This window comes from Ursus americanus, chromosome 29, assembly GCF_024610735.1.
Source record: "Ursus americanus isolate L20-20 chromosome 29, mUrsAme1.1.p, whole genome shotgun sequence".
NCBI classification, from domain to species: Eukaryota; Metazoa; Chordata; class Mammalia; order Carnivora; family Ursidae; genus Ursus; species Ursus americanus.
In genome coordinates, this window is record NC_142155.1 from 21,552,642 (window position 1) to 21,576,084 (window position 23,443).

Here is a 23,443-nt window from a genome sequence, read left to right on the forward strand (position 1 = left end):
TATTTTTTTTCTAACCCTATTTTGGGACATCTCTTGTTGTTGTTTTTTTTTTTTTTTAAATATACAAAGAGCTACAAATCATGGAATTGGCTTGAACCTTGAAGGGCTCTGACAGCAGTAGTGTGGTTGGTTGTTTTGTACTAAGAAGTTTTTTCTTTTCTAGGGTGAACCTGGACAGCCTGGGAACCCTGGCTACCCTGGACAATCTGGTCAAGATGGTAAGCCTGTGAGTACTGAAAGCTTAGTCATCTCCAGTACTGGGATTATGGTGTCAAAGTAGAAATTGCACTGGGCAAAGTTAAACAGGCAAGGAAGACTATTTAAGACTACTGTAATAGGGAGAGAGATTGAACTCCACTCACTGAAATGAAGAAATGGAGGGTTCTTGAGTATGGTGTGAGCTAGTGGAGAAGTACTGGAGGACTTGAGGCGGTTGATAAATGGGATGGAGCAAATTGAGTTATCCTGAGTTTGGCACATGTTTTCCTCTGTGATTAGGCTGTCTGTCTTTGCTCATTGGCACTCACCAAAGTTAGGGTACTACCGTCCCACAGATCTGGGAGATCTGGGTATTTACCTTTCTGGATGATTGTATTTCAAAGGGATGGCTCCTAGGTCCTTGAGAAAGACATTCCTTGCTAGCTGTAAAACTGACAAGACGCTTTTAAAAAGGTTTGCCACTCAAAGAGTCAGAGAAAGAATTTATAATTACAAATTTTCTAGAGTAAATGCTCTAAGGAAAGGGAGATCAGGGGCATAGAATCAGGAAGAAGCCTGTCTGAAGTTTAGTTAAGCGGAAGGGAATAGTAAGCCTGGGTTGGCCAGTGGAATCAGTGTTCTAGTCACTTAATAGGCGAGTTACTCCAAAACTGCATACATCTTTGTTACATGTAACAAGTTGTGCAGTGAGTATTGATGAATAGCTGGGTTCAGAAATCTTTTATCTTTTCCTTTCATGTCTATGCAAGTTTTCAAAAAAATCTTTTTAAAAGAGATATTTCCTAGGGACATATAGGCACTGGAATATACTTATAATCTGAAAAAAATAATATCTGCTAAGTTTCAAGAGAACTTTAGGAACTAAGGGAACATAGTCTATGGCCATACCACCCTGAACATGCCCGATCTCCTCTGAATTAAGGGAACATAGAGCAAATCCACTCGAAGACATTCTAGGCAAATATTTTCAGGTAGTTCAGCTCTCAGCATGTTTGTAATAGTAAATAAGCATTAGGAATGCCTTTAAATGTTAAATAATTGTTACCAAAAAAGTATTTCCTAAGAGATCTTTTGTTTTTTAAGAGGGAAAGTGGGGAGGGGCAGAGAGAATCTTAAGTAGGCTCCATGTCTGGTGTGGAACCGGGACCGCAGGGCTTGATCTCACAACCCTGGGATCATGACCTGAGCTGAAATCAACAGTTGGATGTTTAACCAACTGAACCACCCAGGCATCCGTAAGGGATTTTCTTTATCATGAGACATTAACCTCTTTCCATGAAAGATGGAAAGGTTTGTATTGTGAGTCAGTAATGTTTAAGGAACGAAGGAACCACAGCCTAATGTTAAACCATCAACACCCCAACCATCATGATACAGGAGCTTGTTAGTCCCTGAGAGAGGTTTGCTGACAAATTTAGTACAAAAATACAGCCAACTTTTGAACAAGTAGTGATGTGTTGCAGCCTTTTATAACAGTGTTGTATGGGAAAACTGTTAGATATACAGGTAAGCCTTTCTAGAGAGACTGTCAAAGAAGGGAGTCTGAAGAGGTCACAAGATGGTGACCAAATGAAGCTGTAGACAGCTGAGGAGCTGCTGGGTGATTGGGGCAGCACTGCTCAACTGACCCACCTGAATGCATTCTACATGTGATGGCAATAGGTTTGGGAATTTGGGGATAGAAAGGGACTTGACCTGGGTTATGTTTTAGAAAGATATGTATAAATATCAGGTGGAGAGTAGATTATGTAGGGCAAGAGTGGAAGCAGGTTATTTCAGGATTCTAAGGGAGAAGTAAAAGTGGCTTGGACTAGAGCGATGTGAAAGGGAAGATAGGTGGTTGTATTCTGGATTATTTTTCAATGTAAAGCTGGCCAGAGTTGCTGTCAAATTAGATGTGAGGTGTGAGAGAAGGAGTCAGGGAAGACTCGGAGGATCTCTGTGTGAACAGCTTACTGAGCTGGACAGCAGTGGGGGAGAATGCCTTGTTGTCTCCTGGGATGCCCCTAGTGTCTCCTATGATGCTAGAGAGAGGAATCTTGAGTTCAGGAATATGTTTGAGACTAAAAATACACAGTTGGGACTCCTTAGGACATAGATTTATCCATCTAAAGCCACCGGAGTGGATGAGATCATTTAGAGAGTAACCGCAGAAAAGTGGAGAAGGGAAGGGGGCAGTGAACTGAACCTTGGGCTCTCTTCAGAGGAAAAAGAGGATGAGAATGCAGCCAAGGAAATTGGGAAAGAAAGACCAGTGAATTAGGAGGAAAACCAGGAGAGGGTGGCATCCAGGAGCCAGGTGAAGAAAGCATTTCGAGAAGGGAGTGCTCAGTTGTGTCATTGTTGCTCAGATGTTGAGAAAATGAGCTCTATGCTTAGACCGTTGGATTTACTATATGGAGGTATTGAGGGCCTTGATAAATGGGGTTTAGGGAGGGTGGGTACAAAAGCCAGATTGAAATGGGTTCAAGAGAGAGTATGAAACAAAATGATGACTATAAATATGGAAGCTTTTTCTGAGGGGTAGAATGGAGATCGGATAAATGGAGCAGTTGCATGGTTAGGATGTGGGATAAAAGGAAGGTCTTTTAAAAGATGGGGGATGTTATAACATCCTTATATCCCATCCTTTTCTCACTTTAAAATGTCATGTGACTTCGTTGCATTCCCTCACTGCACCTCCTTAGTCCCACTGAAGATACTGCCGGAGGCCCTGTGTCAAAGTTCTCTTCTAATCACACTAGGTGGGAGGAGTTTTATAAATGTGAGCCCTCCTCTGCCTGAAGATCCCTTTCCTGGGACCTACTCTCTTACTGGCAGCTATGGTGCTGTCCCACTCCGAGTCAAATCCACTTGACATGCTGCTATGTCATCTACTGGTGCCTTGTAATGATACAGAATTCCTGTGACAGCACTACTAAATTATTTAGGCTTTGGGTGAAAAGTCCTGGGCAGTATATAGAGGTGAGTAGTGAGCAAAGCCCTTCATTGGCATCAGCTCTAGTGTGCTTTTTTTTTTTTTTTTCAATTATATTTCCATGAACGAAGTACTGGAAATTAGTGATAATAAGCCTGATACAATATTCATGGATATTACTCTATGACTCTTATTTCAGCTATAATAGACTTGTTATCTCATCCTATTCAGTACATGTATATGTGTTTGTATGTGCATATTTTATGTATAGATATAGGTATAGCTTTGTAGTACCTGATATTAGATGTTGGATGATATTAGGCAGTACCTGATGTGAGAGAAAGAACAAACAGAATAATGTCCACCTCCTAATCTTAAGACCTGTGAATATGTTAGATTAAGAATTTTGCATATATGATGAAATCAAGGATCTTGAGATGCAGAAATTATCCTGCAGAAATTTATCTGAGTGGCCTGGTATAATCACAAGAATCCTTACAGGAGGGAGGCAGGAGCATCAGAATGACAGAAGCAGGGATAAGGATGAAGTGACCCTGAGCCAAGGGAAGGAACACATTTTCCCCTAGAAGCTTTAGAAGGAATGCAGCCCTGTTGACATCATGAGCTCCCTAAGACCATGTTGGATTTCTGAACTGCAGAATATAAGTGTGTTTTAAGCCATCATGTTTGGGGTAATTTGTGACAGCAGCAATATGAAACTGATTCACTAATGCAAATCCTATTTACCCAAAGGTATGACTTTTTTTCCTAAGTGTCTCCCTTTCCCTCTTTCCTTTCTCTCTGTAGGAGATAGGAGGTTGGGTGGCCCGGCAGGGAAAGAAAGTGAGTCTGGGAGCCAGAACAGCTGAGGGCCATTAGTGTGTGTCTAGGGCCAGTGCACAGCGGGAGTGGGAAGGTGTGGGTGGAGTCTCTGGCTGGCGATTGAAGCCATCTGGACCAAGGAAACTTGGATGGAACAATTCGAAGGGAATTCTGCTTTGTTTGGATTTGGTTCTGTGCAATCCCCTTCAATAAGCAGTTTGAATCTCTTTCACATTATAACCAGGCCAAGTCAACTGAAGCTTTAAATAGGAAATTATTCCACTCTGGAGAAATACTAATTTTCTTAAGGAAAATGCCTTCAAACAAGTTTAAAGAGCTATTTTCAAATTCTTCCCCTCCTTTCTCATTTCTTTATCAGTTAAATGATTTCTGTCAGCACTGTCTGAGCATATTACTGTTCTGCTATTCTATCATTATAGAGAGAAAGGCAGGGGAAATATTTATATATCCTGCTAGGTAATTCAGAGAAGTACTATCAGTAATGGCTTTATACTGTTATAATGATTTTTTTTTTAAAAAAAGAAGGACATATATGAAAACATATAATAGGACTATTTTATGATTTTGTAGATGTTTATATTTTTGTAGTGCTTGTTTCTGTTTTCTGTCATTATTAATTACTCTTCATGAACTGAAGTACTTTACTGAAATCAAAGCCCCAGCTGGTTTTCGGGGAGATTAGGGGTGGTTTTGCCCTCTGCTTTGCTTTTAAAAGTAGCTCTGCTTTCGTGGGCCTATGTTTCTTTGAGAAATGAGAAGATGGTACCAGATGAGACCCATGTTCTCTCCAATGCTAATTTTCCAAGATTCCATGAAAACCGTCATATTTGCTAAGAGAGAAAGGTAATCTAGGTTAAAACTCAGATTCTGGAGTTGATTTTCCCTATTACTGCTGTTAAGTGATTCTGAAAGACTGATACCACACTGCTACCAATAGACAGAGGAATAGATTGGTCAATGAGCCACACTCCATGATGTGGTTCCTCTCTTTGTCCCTGCCCCCTCAGTGTATCCCTGTCTAGAGATTCCAGAGGTGGCTAGCTTTCTATGGAGGGTTAAGCCTTACAAAAGTGGTAGTCAACACAGATGGGAAATTTCAAAGTTACGTAATTTTATCAAACCACAAATAGAGAGTGAAGGGGCAGGTTAGTAGGAGATGAAGTTGTTTAGATAGGAGAAAGGAGGGGAAATTGAGTAGAGTTCTTTAGGCCATTGTGATGACTTTGGCTTTTAGTTAGAGTGAATTCAGGAGCCACTGGAGGGTCTTGAGTAAACAATTGAGGTGATGTTACTTATTTTTTTAAAAAATTATCCTGACTTCTGAGTTGAGAATAGATTTTGGGGCAATGAGGGCAAAAGCCAGGGAGATCAGTCCAGAGGCTCTTGAAATAACCCAGGAGCAAGATGATGGCAGTTAGCATCAGGATGGTAAGTAGTGAGGTGAAGAGAACTGCTGACTTTCTGGGGGGTATTTTGAAGTTAGACCTGACAAAATTTGATGAGGTACTGCATGAGTTTGTAGGAGAGAAGTCAAAGGAGACTCCAGTGAGATGTGGAAGGTTGTATAGAAAACTTCAGCAAGGGAAATCAAAAGTTCAGTTTAGGATATGTTACATTTTTGTCAGATGGTCAAGTAGAAATTTTTTTAAAGATTTTTTTTTTTAACCCCCAATATGGGGTTCAAATCCACAGCCCCAAGATCAGGAGTCGCATGCTCCACTGACTGAGCCAACCAGATATCCCTGTTCAGGTAGAAATTTTAAGTGGTAGTTGAATATAGAAGTCTGACATTCAGAGTGAGTTCGTTTTTTGTATATGTCCTTTCTTGTCCTTTACCCATTTCCTGTAAGAGTGATAGTATTTTGAATGTTGATCAGTTGATTAGTAAGAGCTTCTCCATATTAAGAAAATCAATCCTTTGACATATATGTTGTGTTTCTTTTAATTATTTATTTGGTTTATAGTTTTGTTTTTAATTTTTAGCAATGTAAAATTTTCTCACAATTAAATGTTTTGTTATTTCTTCCAGTGTTCTTTTTTTTTGAGTATTACTCTATTCATTTACTTTATTATGATTTTTAAGAATTTTTAATTCTCAATTTCAGTTTTGGAATTTATTCTGGCATTTGGGGTGACATGGAGATCCAAAAGGATTTGGCGAACTTGGGAGAATGGCTACTCTAACATAATGAAATTCAACCCAAATAAACGTATGGCTCTTACTTGTCTGGGACATGTTATTTAAATTTAACCTTGGTGAAAAGGGATCAGCATTTATAATGGGGCTGCCTGAAAGGCTGATGCAATTTTTGGCATTGTTAGTAAATATATAACATCTATATTAAGCAAAATGACAGTCCTGCTTCAGAAGTGTTAGATTTGGTTTAGCGTACTATACTTTAGGGATTGGTAGGACTTGGATTTCATTTTAGAAGAGAGAAATGGGGAGAGAGTAAGAACTCAGAAGAATGTCTGTGGGGGGAGAATTGACTGAACCTCAGGTGTAATCCAAGCAAGAGATGCTGTGTTAAAATGGTTGAGAATGATGGTAGAGAATAGGAAGAAAACTAGAAGTTAGGCTTGCAGAGTAAGCTTGACAGGAGGTGAATGATTAATAGTAGAACAATAGGACCCAGGGGACAAGTTTTATTTTTCCTCCTTCAGACTCTTAACTGAATATGGTGCCAGTTGTGGACTCAACAGTTTAGAGCTGTGGGGAATTTGGGGCTGAGTGCCATGAAGATTAAGACCTGGAAAATGGGGTACATGAAGTTACAAGCCAAAGGAATGGCTGTTATTTAGCTTGGAAAAGAGAATTATAAGAGGTGGCTTAATGATGAAGTGTGTGAAACATTCATCTAGGGAAAACAGTTTCTACCTGAGCTCTCACTTCATCTCATTTTGGATTCCTTTAGCAAAAAGCTTTATTGTCTCACTGTCTCCCAGTACCATAAAACACACACAAACGCATGCACACATCCCTCATGAGAGACTCACTGTTAGACTAAAATATGGGCCATTTGCCTCAAATGAATTATCTTACACTTGGGCAGTTTATCTTTTCTATAACAAAATGTGATTTATAATTTTATGTAAAGCTTTCCTAGGCAAAGCTTAATCGACTAATTTTTCTCCAACACTTCCCATGTGTAAATCTCATGTATGGATCTCTCCATGTTTTCCTCATGGGCCTCTTAAATAGACGACTTATTTTTTATATAGTATGGATAGTATATACAATAATAATGTGTGTGTAGATACTACATTGTAATATTATTTGTATATTAAATTCCTCAAGGAATTGTTCTTCTGCACTGTGCTTCCCTTAATGTTCTTTGAGCTTGTCACTTCAGAAAGCTTCCTATCTACTCTTTACCCCCCATAGCGTCTTTCTTAGAACTTAGCTCAGGTATAATTTTATATATATTAATGGGATATATTAGTCAAGTAATTTGAGCAGTCAGTTCAGGCATATATACTACTTGACTAACGGTTGGGTTAGGTGGCAAACAAACTACTTTCTGTATGAGCTATACATGAGAAGACCGAGATTTATGAATATTTTTGGAATTGTGTGGAGCTATAAAGAGTGCTGATGGCAAGAAGAATCCACAGTGGACATTAAAAATATACACTTGATTTTGGTTACTTAGTTACCCTGGCTGTGTACTGAAGGGTATCTGTGGGAATTTTGGAAAACTTAGAAGAAAATTATGTAATAGAATAAACTTTGAATCACATTCTTACATTTCAAAAAGAGTGGCATCAGGGGCGCCTGGGTGGCACAGCGGTTGAGCGTCTGCCTTCGGCTCAGGGCGTGATCCCGGCATTACGGGATCGAGCCCCACATCAGGCTCCTCCGCTATGAGCCTGCTTCTTCCTCTCCCACTCCCCCTGCTTGTGTTCCCTCTCTCGCTGGCTATCTCTATCCTGTCGAATAAATAAATAAAATCTTTAAAAAAAAAAAAAAAGTGGCATCCAAAATGATTTCTCTGGATTTTATTCTCATTTTTACAGTTTAGAGTACTTAAAGGAAATCGATTACTTTATCCTCCTTGCTGCTTAAGAAGATCTGTGTATTGAGATTGGCAGGATAATTTATGGTCTGATTGGAATTGGGCTCAGAAGAAATTGTGACCCTTGCTCATTGCATGATTTTTATTTCCTTTATTTCCATTTCAGTGCTATACATCTTTCCTGGAGCATTGTAGCTATGAATCATGGAGGAAAATTAAATTGATTCTGTATTCTTCAACCCTACAATTTGGCAGTGAGAATATTTTTTTCCTAAAAAATGACTCATTTACAAAGAGACTTTCTGTGAACATGGAAAAGACGTTACTGTCAGAAGTCTTGCACATGGGGGTAGGGTGGATATTTGGATCTGCTAATAATTGCAAAATGCCAAAATTAATGTCAGACAGTATTGATCAAAGATCATGTGAAAATGGCACTCCTACCAGAAAACACAGAAGCTTGTGTATTAAGAAAAATAAAAACTCAGTAAGCTATATGGAAAGCTTATCATTTTTCCTGTTTCAGGGCATTTTTCTTGTTTAAGTGTACCCTGCTATGAGTCAACCAGTGTTTAGTTTTTGCACCTCTTGGAAATTGTTCTGTGTTGTAATATTCCTCCCTATTAACCTTTATTTTCCTGATTTTTAGTCCAACATTTATTTTTCTGAATTTCATCCAATTTCTTCTTGTGATTTGCCCTGGGATCCCCCAGCTTGGATGTGGTTTTGGTTTTTCTTTATTTTGTTGCTAATCATGCTTCCTCTAGCTTCTAAAATAATCTCTGAATTTCTTTATACAACTAAGTTTTCAAGAATGCATCTCATTGTAAGTTAAAAAAAAAAAACATCAACCTGGTTCTCATATTGTGGGAAGCATTTATTATTTCTGTATTGCAGTTCTTCCAAAGACAAACATGGCCTTTGTAAAGTACACTGAAGCCTTGTTCGCATGTCCGCCATTAGATCTACGTGAATGTTGAAAAAGGGTTAAATCAAAATGATGACTGGATCTGCCATTCCTCATATACTAATGGTGCTCATTAAGGCAACAGAACAACATTTTGCAGAAGTGTTCTCATGGTTTTGTACAAAAGTCATTGAATCTGAAGAATAAAAAAAGAAACTCACATTTGAGTTCTTAGCATCAGCTATGCATTTTCACCAGTAACTCCATTTGTTTCTTTTCAGAAGTGATGTGGGCACTATTTTCCTGGTTTATGATAAGAAACTGAGGCTTAGCTAGGCAAAGTCACTTGCCAAAATTCCGTAGAAAGTAAAGGGAGGAGCAAAAATTCAGCCCAAGGTCTTCCAATTTCAAAATTCATTGTCTTTCCACTTTATTGAGTTGCCTCCCAGGATTTGGGGATTTGATCCCTGTGCCTGAGGTCACATTATGAGTCAGAGGTGAGCTGGGAACACAGTCTGGGGCATCTCCACGTTGCTTTAGTCCGTTAAAATGCATGTGTCCTCCCTAACAAATGGATCATATTAACTTCTTCGAAGAAGAGAACAGCTTTTGATCTTCTACAAAAGATTGGTTTTGTGAAAAAAGTAATAACGCAGATACAACATTTGGCCTAACTTTTGAAAAATTGTGAAAAAGAACAGTTCATTATAGTGAACTTTGCAGATGACCGGTCATTTTCGTAAATAGCCAGTCTCCATGGTAACTTTCTTTTGAGGAATTACGTGAATATTGCTTTTCTTTGGGCACTCAGTATTCTTTTTTTTTTAAGATTTTATTTATTATTTATGTGACAGAGAGACAGCCAGTGACAGAGGGAACACAGCAGGGGAGTGAGAGAGGAAGAAGCAGGCTCCCAGCGGAGGAGCCCGATGTGGGACTCGATCCCGGAATGCCGGGATCACGCCCTGAGCCAAAGGCAGACGCTTTAACGACTGCGCTACCCAGGCGCCCCGGGCACTCAGTATTCTAAACATTTAAAAGTAGCCTGGCAAAAGGTGCTTTTTAAAATCTTGTTAATTATTCTAGAATCATAAAATCTGTTCTACCACGAAGCATTTTTTGATAGAGGGTACTCCCACTGGCTCTGTCAGCTTACTAGCTATGTATCTTTGGGCAGGTTGCTTAATCTCATGTGTCTCTGTTTTCTCATCTGAAAATAGGGATAATGTAGACCCTACATGAAAGGGTGTTTGTGAGGGTTAAATGAATTAATGTATGTGAAGTACTTAGTCTGGAACATGACAAATGCTGTATAAATCATTGCTCTTATTGTTTCTCCCAATTACAGCAGCCTGTTGTATATCATGTCAGGCTATTCAGAGAGTGCATACAGGGTTTCAAAGGACCTGGAGGCATCCTAAGTGGTGGCAGTTATAAGTAACCTAACTCCGTTTGGGCACATGCTAGCAGTGACAGAGTTGAAATTTAATTCCAGACCTATCTGATCACAAAGTGGTTGAAGGAAAGAGATTCAGTGATGACTGGAGTGGTAGATATAAAAGGCTGAGCAAACTGTGTAGATTGACTTTCTTCTTCCGAGCAATCTTGAGAACAGGAACATGGCATTACTAAAAGCTTCAGTTTGCTACTGCTAGCAGCACAAACAGAACGTGGTTCCTTGGGGAAAGAGATTTTTCAGAATTAGTGCAGTGTGGATGACTCGGAGGTAAATTCATCCAAAGTTTGATTAACAAAAAATTGCCAAATACTCTGTTCAATTCTGGAAATATAGAAATGGATTGGACTGGGTTTCTCACATCAAGGGGGCACATAATCCCAGGACACACAGACAGTGGCTGCCCAGAGACAAATGTTGGGTTTGAATACTGCAGGTGGTTTTGTATGGGGTATGGAGAGGTTCGTTTTGAGACTCACTCACTGATGAAATAAAATGTTTAAGGATTGGACGTGGGCTCAGGAGAAGAATTTGTGTGAGAAATCCTGCAGAAAGTGTAACGATATACTCTTGAAGAACTGAATGGGATATGAAGGAAAGGATCATGGTTGGTGATAGAAATTATATAGCCTATCATTTGGAGAGGAACTGGGAGCATTTTACAGAATGAGAAATACGAGGCATGTAAAAGGAGAAAAACAATAATCTAGGACTGCTGTTGCTGAGACAACCATTATTCTTGTTATTGGTATTATTAGAGCTAGCAAAGACTAGTAAAAGGAATATTTAAAAATGGGAGTGGGAAAGCAAGGAGTTGTGCTGTCTCAAAAATGACAGCTAGAAATGTGCTGACAAGTGAGTGGTGAATACAAAAACCATCCATAAATAGCCACATGGACATGAAGCTTTTGGATTGAACAATGCAGATGTAATTGGAAACACTAATGAGATCTGTTTTAATATGGCTAACAACAGAAAGTCGGATCCAAACAGTAAGATCTGAGAGAGATGGAATCTAAATAAGAGAGAAATGTATTTGCAGGTGCCGGGTGGTCCAAGTCAACTTGACATTGACCCAGAGAAACCTAGACAAATGTTCTGGGCCTGCAAGTTTGTTTTGGAGTTTAATTGCCATATGCTGAGTGAAGAATGAATAGTTTGCCTTGTCTGAAGAAGTTGTGCTGTTGTACCAAAGGTCTGTGGTCTGGAGGGATATGTAAGAAGCAGCAGAGATGAAAGGGACCCTCACCTCAGACAGCACAGCCTTGGGAGGTGGGGGAGACGTGTCAGAGCCATGCTCATGGGGTTAACAGAAGCAGCTTTCTAAAAGGAGCAACCCTAAGGCTGTTACAGACTTACCCTGAAGATTGACATTTATCAAGTTTTAATTTATTCCAGAGATTAACTCAAATGGCCATTAGATAGTTTAAAAATGTATTACATTAGTGTAATCCTCTAATCTTACGTGTTTTTCTCTTGAATATGTTGAATATGTTTCTACATGCAACACCTTTTTTTTGGAGCTGTGAACATTGGCTCTGAGCCTTCCTTTTGCATCCCAGAGCCTTCCTTTTCACTGAAACATATCTGGATATTTTTATTAATCTAGAGATTTTTTAAGACCTTTTCCCTAAAGACTGGAGGTTATTAATTCCGTATTCAGCATTTGAAACTTTGGTTTTTTTGTTTCTTAAACAGTCACCAAATGAAGTCTTAGGTGTAAGACACTCAAGATAAGAGTGAATCCGGAAATGGAGGACTGCTCTTTGTGAATATGTTGAAATACTAATTATTTTGTGTTTACTTTCCTTTAGGGATATCAGGGAATTACAGGATCACCAGGTGTCCCAGGATCTCCGGGAATACAAGTATGTGATTCATAGATACATATTGAAGAATTATTGTTTTCTAGTGAACCAAAAAGCATAATTAAAAGAATTTTATTCTGTGCTTGATTTAGGGAGTTCCAGGACTACCAGGTTACAAAGGAGAACCAGGGAGAGATGGTGAAAAGGTAAGCAATGTGCAAAAATGTGTCCGGTTGCTTTTGTTCATTCACAGAAGACCAAGGATGTTACCTATGACTCCCATTTAGTAGTGCTCACCAGTAGTAGAATTCCAATTTTTGTGGGCTCCGAAGTGGGTCAGTGGTCATTGGCTAATAAAGCTCACAGAAGGGCACTTATCACCAGATGAAATTGGTTGTCACTGGATGACCACCGTGACATGGAACAGATATTGGCATTGTTCTGATGCCATGTTCTCTCCCTGTGGTTAAGCTCCCTGTGGTTACCTTCTCAGAGAGGAGAGAACTATGTGGATGGAATGTGTTCCTGTTAGCCACAGGTAGCCCCATACCCATGTGTCCCTCTCCATAATAGATACTTATCTGGTAGGTGGTCTATTGGCTTAGTCTTACTGGACTTCTTCCTTAGGGCTTCAGTGGGTACATTTGTACTGCTGACTCCCTTTTTTTTTTTTTTTTTTTTTTTTTTACAATTCTGAGATTTGGCAAGCTTCCTATTGAAGTACATGTTCTTTAAATATGTTCGGTATGTCAGTACTTCCCCATGGATCCAGATCGGTCAAGGCCTACCGGCGCTGGTAGCTGGTCCATGTCCAAGATGCCCATTTGTGTTTGCTCAGATCCCATGTTAATTTGTTAACTTAAAGTACAATTGTATTTCTAAGGTCTGTGAAGGCATTCTGGTGTTTCTCCTGATAAAAGCCTGTACTCATTTTCTAACTACAATCCTTGCAAAATATTACCTTTTTAAAATAGTGTACACAACGTTCACATCTGAGAAATTCTGATCCTAACCTGTACCCATTTTATGTTTTTATGGTTGCTCATGTTGGTTGCAGAAAATTATAGCTGGTAAAGTACCATCTCTGGATGGTTGGATCTCTGGCAGATCTAATATGCTTCCCCCCCTTTCAAGCTATTTGATCTTGGGCATGTTACTTAATGTCTTTGAGTCTTTTTTTCATTGACACAGTGGTGATTCCCTCATAGGTTTCTTGTGAGGATTACATGAGATAATGTATGAAAAATATTTATCCTGGTACAGGGTCTTACTTAAATAAATGTTGGTGGTTTTCTAATTCTGTTTTGTTCATATATCATGGCTGCAGTTGGGATGTAGCATGGGGTGGGCTGCCATATGTCATGGGCATGACATGGGTTGAAGCAGCCCCCAGGGCAAAATGGAAATTTAGTGATCAGAAAAGAAGCAGGAAAGATGACTAGGTCAGGGGCACCTGGGTGGCTCAGTCGTTAAGCGTTTGCCTTCAGCTCAGGCCAAGCCCCGCATCAGGCTCCCTGCTCTGCTGGGAGCCTGCTTCTTCCTCTCCCACTCCCCCTGCTTGTGTTCCCTCTCTCGCTGGCTGTCTCTCTCTCTGTCAAATAAATAAATCTTAAAAAAAAAAAAAAAAGATGACTAGGTCAGGGCAGCTTCATGATATGGAAAGAGTTAAAGGATGCAGAGCAACAGCAGCGGTCCATATAATTCCTGAAGAATAGCATAAACTCCTCTTGCCTGCTGCGTGACCTCTCTGAGTCTTTTTAACCACGGAGAAATCTGCCTATTTTATTTTATTTTATTTGTTTAAGATTTTATTTATTTATTTGACAGAGATAGAGACAGCCAGCGAGAGAGGGAACACAAGCGGGGGGAGTGGGAGAGGAAGAAGCAGGCTCATAGCAGAGGAGCCTGATGTGGGGCTCAATCCCACAACGCCGGGATCACGCCCTGAGCCGAAGGCAGACGCTTAACCGCTGTGCCACCCAGGCGCCCCAGAAATCTGCCTATTTTAAATGATGGAGATACATCGTAAGAGGTGATAGGGAGCATGCCACACCTGCAGGAATGGCAGATGTCTATATTTTCATGTGGTGGGGAAGCAGGGGGAGGGGTTGCGGGAGGGGCAGAGGAAAGTGAGAATCAGGCTTCCCTGCTGAGCAGGGAGCCCATGCGGTGCTTGATCCCAGGACCCCAGTATCATGACCTGAACCGAAGGCAGACACTTAACCGACTGAGCCACCCAGGCACCCCAGATCACTGCTGTTCCTTTAACGTTCTCACAATTAGCCTGGTTTGGGGATGGCAGGAGCTTAATAAAAGTATGCGTATATGAATGAATGTATCTATGAATGGATGAATGAATACATTTATCTGTTTTTCTCTCTTACTTTGGTTTTCGAGGCCAGATATAAAAAAGAGGATTTTTATTCATCTTAAAAAGAATTGGAGTAAAGTATCTACTTGAAAATAAAGGAATAACAACAATTCTATTAGTCATATCTTTAACTGCTCTGTTGTTTGGGGTCATTGTACTCTCTTCAAATTGAAGTGCATAAATTTTTACAAAGTCATATATTTTGTTGAATAAAATAAGACATATGTTTATGTGAAGGTCTCTGTTTTCAGTACAGTAATAGTTTCACTCAGAGTTGCTTGTTTTCTGAAATTTGTTGTTTGGGCATAAAGTCTGATCTGACATAGTCACTGTCAGCCTGAAATCACCCTGTGCTGTGCCATCTACATTTCCTCCTCTCATTCCACGTGGCTTTAGAGCATTCCTTATGTAGAGTTGCAGTAATTGACTAAGTGAAAGATGTTTCCTCGATTCTTCCTCTGGAATATAGTTCCTTACTTTTCAGAAATGGGAAGGTTGAAAAATAGACCCCTGAGGTGGCTTTGACTTGGGGCAATGCAGGACATTTTTTCCAGGCATCACACAGTGGCCTCTCAGAGATTGTTCCACACAACACTGTTCTCTATTAGGATCTTTTCCCAGAATCATTTCCATTTTGTGGATTTCTTCTGAAAACTCCCATTGTAGGAGTTTCCACTTAAGATAATTAAAACTACATGCACTTTCTTGCTGACTTCAACATTTGTTCCTACATATCAGACAACAGAATGTGTATAGATTTTGCAGGGTTTTATTCTCCCCCTTCTGAATTTACAAAATTAAAAAGGAGCACTTATTCACCAAATGGTCTTCAATTGGTATTTTATAATATGCTTTAAAGCTATTTGGAATTTAAGAAAAAGTACTTCAAAACACTTCTTCAACATTAAGGAAACCCACATATTTAAATCACTGGGAGAAATGCATTTTGTTAAGACTTACATTAGGCTGGATTGCTTAACTGGTATGTATTTATGGGTTTTTAAGTTGATTATGAATTTTTTTAGAGTAAATTCAATTCCGAACACATGGGAGGTAGTAATAATTTATTTTTTTAACCTATCCAAACTTTGTACAAATTCATCACTTGGTTTTTCTGGGGTTAAGAAATGAAATATGTTAATTATATCTAAGGTCTCATTATGGAGCAAATTAAACATTTTGTTTAATTTCCTCATTAGATCATTTAACATTTAAATTGTTCTTTCAAGACCTCAGTTTCCCATTGTCTTTAGCATCCATACAAGAGTATGAGGTGATGAATGAGTCTTCCTCACTTAAATAAATCCCTTACATTCATTATTGTGCTTCTAAAGTCAAAAGATTAAATGGTATTACAGTGATTTATATAGTCAGTTATAATTAGGGAACTCCAGTATACATGTTGAGTGAATAGTAATAAAGGACCAAGCTAAAAGGGTTATTAGGGAATATGCTAAAACTTGGTATGTTAGTGGTTTTACTTCTGTAGTGTTTAAAGACAAAAAATTTTTTCTTAAATTAAAACAAAGCCAAGAATGACATGGGAGGGAGAAATAGTTAGAATTGGCTTAGTAAAGTGGCCACTTTTATCTTCTTTCTCAAAAAGGGAGGGTAATGTACCTGTGTAGCTTTCTGATAACACCACGGCCCAAAGGCCAAACACTGGTGTGCGTGTGGCTGTGGTTGGAGGGTTTAAGAATGGGAGGATTAATGAAGTTACAGGTTGTTGGTTGGGCTTTGAATTCACCATTTACTTATCTTCTCTATCCATTTGCTAAATGTTGGAGCATTGCAGGGTTCAGTCCTATGCCCTTCTTTTCTTTCCTCAATAGAGTCTGTTTATTATATTATTAAATATAAACTTAGATGAATATAAATTTATGTGTTAAATATATAAATATACATATTGGTGATAAGCCTATTCATATTAATATATTGAGGGGTGCCTGGGTGGCTCAGTTGGTTAAGCGTTGAACTTGATTTCGGCTCAGGTCACGATCTCAGGGTCATGAAATAGAGTCCCACCTCTAGCCCCTTGTTGGCTCGGCTCCTCCTCAGCACAGAGTCTGCTCTGGATCCTTTCCCTCTGTCTCTCCCTCCACTTGTGCTGGCTCGCACATGCACATGCTCGCTCGCTCTCTCGAATAAATAGATAAAATACGTTTTTAAAAAATATTAGTATATTGATATAACCAATGTTATAGTTAATAAAAATATTAAATACGTACACACATATATGTACATTCTGTTTTCTAATGAAATATTTTGCTTCATCTGAATCTGAAGAAACTGTGGAATTGTTGCTAAAACCAGGAATTTTCAGAAGAACTTTTTCTGCTTTTTATGAAAGGGGTGGTACCACATTTTCCTTCTTTCCTGTATCCTTTTCTCAGAGGCTTTTTTTCCAAAGCAGCACTAATTGTGCTTTCCCCAAATAGTCTCTGAAGTCAGGTTTTGTTAAGTGACCCTTCTGTACATAGGGTGCTGACCTGTGTATGCTCAGGTGTTGATTACTTCCGTGAATACTTTTATAGTGTCTTGATCGTTCTGATCTTTCAGCTTCTTTTAAGGCTTTGTAATGGCTTTAGCATCTCAGTTTATTGAAAGGAATCATTAGTTCCATGTCCCACCTCATTTGTTGGCTGCTATGCCTTTTTCTGTCCTGTTTTCTTTTTCTCTACTGGCATCACTGGGAAACTTAAAACTTCAATTGACTTTTTACAGTGCTTCATATTTTGTTGGTTCTAAACTCCATTTCTCATCTTCACTTTGGGTATACTCTGTGGTCACTTAGAAGCTATGGGAGTGACCTGTTGTGGAAGCTCTGGAATCTACCTTTTTTCTAGGCCTGACTAGGTCAGCAATGATCTCCAAACCCAAGGGGATTGCCCATCATTGTGTTAAAGAGAGGACACATTTTAATAGGTTTAAACAATTCCCAATAAATCATTATTGCCTGAGCCTTAAAAGACTTAACATTTGTTTCTGTGTGAGAGGAGAAAGAACAACCAAGATGTGTTAGGTGAATTTAAATTATAGAATCTTTGTAGTAAAAGACTTTTAGGCCTGTAGTTCCATATTTATGTATGAATTACATGCCTGTGCTACTGAACGAACCATTATATGCATTTTAAACATGCATACGCTGAGAAATGTTTAAAGAATGAGATTTTTTTAAATAAGTTTTCATATTCTTTTACTATGCACATGAATGATCTTGACTTTTTTTCCCTAAAGATTTATTTATTTTAGAGAGAGAGCACGTATGTGCATGAGTTGGGGAGAGGGGCAAAGAGAGAGGGAAAGAGAGAATCTCAAGCAGACTCCCTGCTGAGTGGGGAGCCAATGCAGGACTTGATCTCACGACCCTGAGATCATGACCTGAGCTGAAATCAAGAGTCAGTCACTTAACAAACTGAGCCACCCAGGTGCCCCAACTTGACCTTACTTTGGAGACTATGATTCTAGACCAGATTATGGGATGGATAAGTTCATCAAAGGCATATTCATCAGTCATGGTAACTTTGGAGGCATCTGTGGAAATGGAACCATCTCACTGTAAATCTTGGGTTCTCTTTGATTCTAATCTCTTGTAAGGTCGGATGGAACCAGGAGTGTGACTCCTCAAAATAATTGTTTTGTTAGAATATTTTGGAAGACTCAGAAGTTGTTTACTATATTTTAGAAAATGAAAATATTTTGCATATTCAGCAAGTTATCAATCACAAGCAAAGCACCAGCTGAGGATAGAGTAGCATAGGCTACAGTAACAAGTAAATCCCAAATGTCTATGGCTCAAAGTAAAGAAGGGTTTATTGCTCATCAGGCTATACATTTATTAGCAGCAGTGAGGGGTCCCCCTTTTCTTCACCTGGAGACTTAGGCTGATAGAAGTTTCAGCATCTAGATTATAACTACTTATGGGAGCCGGTAGAATTATACAGTGGCTCTTAAACTACTTCTATTCATCTTTAATTAGCCAGAGCAAATTTTGTAAACCATAGCAAGTTCAAGAGTCAGCAAAGTATGATTCCCCCATATGCTTGGAAGTAGAGAGAATCTGGATATTGATAAATAATGGTCATATCTACTAAGGAAAAATTGGAATGAATCAGAATGGGTTTTTCCTCCAAGAGGTTGGGATCTAATAAAGCACACAACACGTACACAGTAAGTGTCAAGATAGTCAGTTGTTAAGTGCCAAGGAAGAGAGTTGAATAAAATTCTCTAAGACTTACAGGAAAGTAGAAAATTCAAAAAGGCTTCATGAAAGAAACTGTAAGCTTGTTAATCACAGCTGTATACTGTATGGGCTGTTCCTAGCCAATTTGAGAAATCTCTACTTTAGGGATACTGGGTTCTTAATATGTTGCACTGTGTGTGTGTGTGTGTGTGTGTGTGTGTGTATATTAATAAATTTTTCTGAGTGTATCTATAGGAAAATTTCCTGGAACTGGAATTGATTATGGGATCAAAAGATTAAAAGCAGGATTAAACTTTGATACAAATTGCCTATTTAACTTCCAGTAAATTTGTACTCCCCCAACAAGTGTGTGAAAATATCTTTCCTCATACTCTTATCAGCACTGAGTTTCATTAAAGTTTCTAATTTTCACCAGTACAAGTTAAAAATGGTATTGATTTGGTTTGCATTTCTTTATTAGTAAGGTAAAATACCTTGTCATGTGATTTTTGGATATTTTGTTAATTCTCTGTCCTTTCCTTTTTAGTCATATCTTTTTCTTTTCTTTTTTCTTTTTTGCTTTGTATTGGGCTGTTGATCTTTTTAAAAATGGATTTTATAGACATTTCATAAATTGTATGAAAATATTTTTTCCCGGTTTTTATTATGTGTTTTGGCTTGGTCTTTGAAATTTAGCCATATATAAGATGAAAATTTTTACATATGTGTAGATTTTTTCTTTTTTTCTCCTTATGTTTGTGTCTATATAAAATGATTCCACATTGCAACATCTTGAAGAGAATAACTCATTACTTTTAGACTTTTGTTATTTTATATTTTAATCTTTATAATTTTGGTATTTGGAGTAAAGTTAGATGAGTATTCATATTTTTCACTCTCTTTTTCCTAAATGGATAGCCAGTTGCTACAACAATATTTATGGAATATCACTTCTTTTCTCCATTTATTTGAAAGCTCCTAGTTATTGCTAAATTTCCATTTTCATATGGGTCTGTGTTTTTGGCTTTCCATTCTGTTCCATTTATCTGTCTACATCCTCTCCAACACCAAATTGTTCTTAATTGTTGTCACTTCATAATATGATTTAATGTTGGCAGGCCTAGTACTTCCTCATTATTCTTTATAATCAAAATTTTCCTGGCCATTCTTACATGCTTATTTTTCCAGATAAAGCTCAATATCTTTTCTTCTATTTTTTAGAAATTCCTATTCATACTTTATTTTTTTTTAAAGATTTTATTTATTTATTTGACAGAGATACAGCCAGCGAGAGAGGGAACACAAGCAGGGGGAGTGGAAGAGGAAGAAGCAGGCTCATAGCAGAGGAGCCTGATGTGGGGCTTGATCCCATAACGCCGGGATCACGCCCTGAGCCAAAGGCAGACGCTTAAGGACTGTGCCACTCAGGTGCCCCCCTATTCATACTTTAATTAAGATTCCTTTTATGGATTAATTATAGAATCATTGACATAATTTCAATACTGAGTTTTCCCATTTAATATTATGATTTATTTACCTTTTTATTTCGATCTTGAAACTCAGTGAAAATACATTGAAGTTTTTTCATATTGGTTTTCAACATTACCCAAGTTTATATCTTGGAATTTTTATCTCCTTTGTTTCTATTATAAGTGGAAACTTTTCTTTAATATATTTTCATATTACTTATTATTTATATATAAAAACATTTTTGTATATTATCTTTTTAAAGGAGGAATTAACTGCATATTAAGTGATTTAGAGTATTAGGTATATTGGGGCGCCTGGGTAGCGCAGCCGTTAGGCGGCTGCCTTCAGCTCAGGGCGTGATCCTGGCGTTCCAGGATCAAGTCCCACATCGGGCTCCTCCGCTGGGAGCCTGCTTCTTCCTCTCCCACTCCCTCTGCTTGTGTTCCCTCTCTCGCTGGCTGTCTCTCTCTGTCAAAATAAATAAATAAAATCTTAAAAAAAAAAAATAGAGTATTAGGTATATTGGTATATTAGATGTATGATCATGCATAAAGATTATTTATTTTCTTCTTTCTAGTTTTTAACCTCTTATTTCTATATTTTGTCTAAATTCATTGGCTAGTCAAAACTGGCTAGAAAAACATTAGAGTGGTGATGTTGGACAACTTTTTTTTTTTAAGTTTCATACATCTTTTAGTCCAGGTTTATGGCTTCTTTGGTAGTACAACTCTCTCAACAGCAGATGGATATTTGTGGTTTTATATCTTTGACTTTTGATTCCAGCCAATAGCAGCATCCATAGTCCTTGCTTTAGTCATGGCCCTCTCTACATTAATTTATTAACTACAAATAATTAATGATAGGTGACTTAAATTTAGCAGACATCCATTGCACTCTTAGTGCAAAAACACTTTTTTGTGTTTTTTTGTTTTTTGTTTTGTTTTTTCCTTGAGCCATTCTGTCCATTGCACTCTTAGTGCAAAAACACTTTTTTGTGTTTTTTTGTTTTTTGTTTTGTTTTTTCCTTGAGCCATTCTGTCCATCTTTTTGTGTTTTTTTGTTTTTTGTTTTGTTTTTTCCTTGAGCCGTTCTGTCCATCTTGAAAGGATTTACTGGACCCACCTTCATTGATTCAGGAATTTAAGAATAGTGTTTCTGACCACATCCTTGATTTGGTTCTTCTCAGAGGCTGTTGTAATTGAACTTCTTGGTCTCCTCTAGTTTCATCATTTACCTGGTAGAGATGAGAAAAAAGTTGTATCTTCCAATCCCGGTATTTTTGGACTTGGTCTGTTCCTTTTAATTACTACTTGCAAATGGGCCAGTTCTTTTCTGAGCTTCTCTCTTTCACAGTGCCTTTTGTAAACACCCAGTACCAATCAATTCATGATACCAACATTCTGTTTTCTCAGTTCTTTACCTCTAGCTCTAAGTTCATATGATGCATTATTTGCTTTTGCAAGTATTAACAGTGGAGTTTGTTTTATCAGATATTTACCAGTTTATTAAATGAATCACCATTTTTTTAAACTTTAACTGTCTTCATTGTTCACTACCTAGCCCCAAAGCTAGTGCCATATATATTTTTTAATATTGTTGTTTGTCAGCCTCCTTTTTTCTAGCATACCAATTTTTGTGTTAATTAACATAGATTAAGCTGTATTACAGTAGCAGATGACCAACACAAGAACATTTATTTGTCTTTTGCATTACATGCCCATTGTGGATAGATTTTGGCTTAACTACCACTTCTTTGCTACCCATTATTTTAAACTTTGGACATAACTTGGGTGAACAACATGAGTTTGAACTGCATAGGCCCACTTATTTTTTTCGATAAATACAGTATAATACCATAAACGTATTTTCCTTATTTTCTTAATAATGTTTTCTTTTCTCTAGCTTACTTCATTATAAGAAGACAGAATATAATACATATAACATAAAAATTATATGTTATTTGTGTTATTCATAAGGCTTCTGGTTAACAGTAGGCTATTAGTAGTTAAGTTTTTGGTGAGTCAGAAGTTATATGTGGATTTTCAACTGCATGGGGGTCAGCCCCCCAACCCTTGAATTCTTCAAAGGATTACAGTGTTTGGGTAACACTTTCTTATGTTCCGTATTTTGTAAATATTGTTTCAGTATTCCTCAACAATTTGCTCACTAAATTTCTCTCCTCTCTCTCCTTGCCTTCCTTGCCCTGCTCGACTCCTATATATTAACATACATGCTATGCCTTTGTATTTTACTTAAAAAATCTTGCTTATGCACATGAGGGTAGCTTTGTCCAGATTTTTATTTTTTCATTCCAGTGAATGGGTGAATGCTTCTGGTCTTCTCACTTCATCTGAGATTTGTTCGTTATCTCAGGTAAATTAAAATTTGAACATTATGTCTTTTATAACCTGTAGCCAGAGAGTGGAAGTCTTAGACTTTGTTCAGCCATAATAGGGAATCCTGATTTGTCCTCTTTCTTCTGTATTTCTATCAAGTATTTACTGTCCAGCTAAAGTCCATTTTATGAAGAGTGTATCTTTGTCTAGCCCGGCCGTCAGCTGGTTATTTCAACGTAGCTTCTAAAGAGTTAGCTCAGGTAGTCTTCTTAATCTTTTCCTCTCTGTAGAAACTCTTACCACTCTTCCCTGCCCCAAGCAAAAAGGAAAAAAAAAATCAAAAAGTAGTTTTGGTTCTCATATTAGGAGTCTACATGTAGGGGAAAGAGTATCATTCAGTTGTCTTGTTGTGCCTCTTGGTCTCCCCCTGAATATTTTTTTCTCTTATTCTTCAGTTAAATTGTTGCATTTTAGGATTAATAAGCTCTAGAATGTGTGGGCTTTTAGTGGGTCTTTTGTCTTTCTCTCTCATACACACACAGATTGTTTTTAATCTTCAGTGGAAAATTAAAATGGCCAAGGGAAAGCTATTACCCACGAGAAGGACAGTCTTTACAAAAAGCCAAAAAATACTATTCCTGTTTAGACCAGAAACAAACCCCAAAACGCAGTGGTGTAAATGAGAAAGAAGTCTGCTGTAATCAGTTGTTAACGTACTCATCCAAAGACTCATGTTTTTCCATCTTGTTAGTCTAGTCTCCCTTAGAGTGCTGTCCTCTTCCACGTAGACAAAGCTACATCGCTAGTCACTGTATTACCTGCATTCTCATCTGATGGGAAGAGGAAAGAGAAGTCATAGCAGTAACTTTCCTTTTAATAAATTCTGTGGGAGTTGCAGGCTGTAGTTACACATTCTG

At 38.1% G+C, this 23,443-nt stretch overlaps 1 protein-coding gene across 1 annotated transcript in view; it reads left to right on the forward strand.

Moving 5' to 3' along the window:
* Positions 1 to 23,443, forward strand: part of COL21A1 (collagen type XXI alpha 1 chain) — a 171,795-nt gene that overhangs the window by 84,679 nt on the left and 63,673 nt on the right. The window contains exons 10-12 of the mRNA XM_087856996.1: positions 164 to 226; positions 12,173 to 12,226; positions 12,319 to 12,372. Of these exons, the coding sequence (XP_087713122.1) occupies positions 164 to 226; positions 12,173 to 12,226; positions 12,319 to 12,372 (171 nt within the window). The remainder of the gene's footprint in view (positions 1 to 163; positions 227 to 12,172; positions 12,227 to 12,318; positions 12,373 to 23,443) is intronic.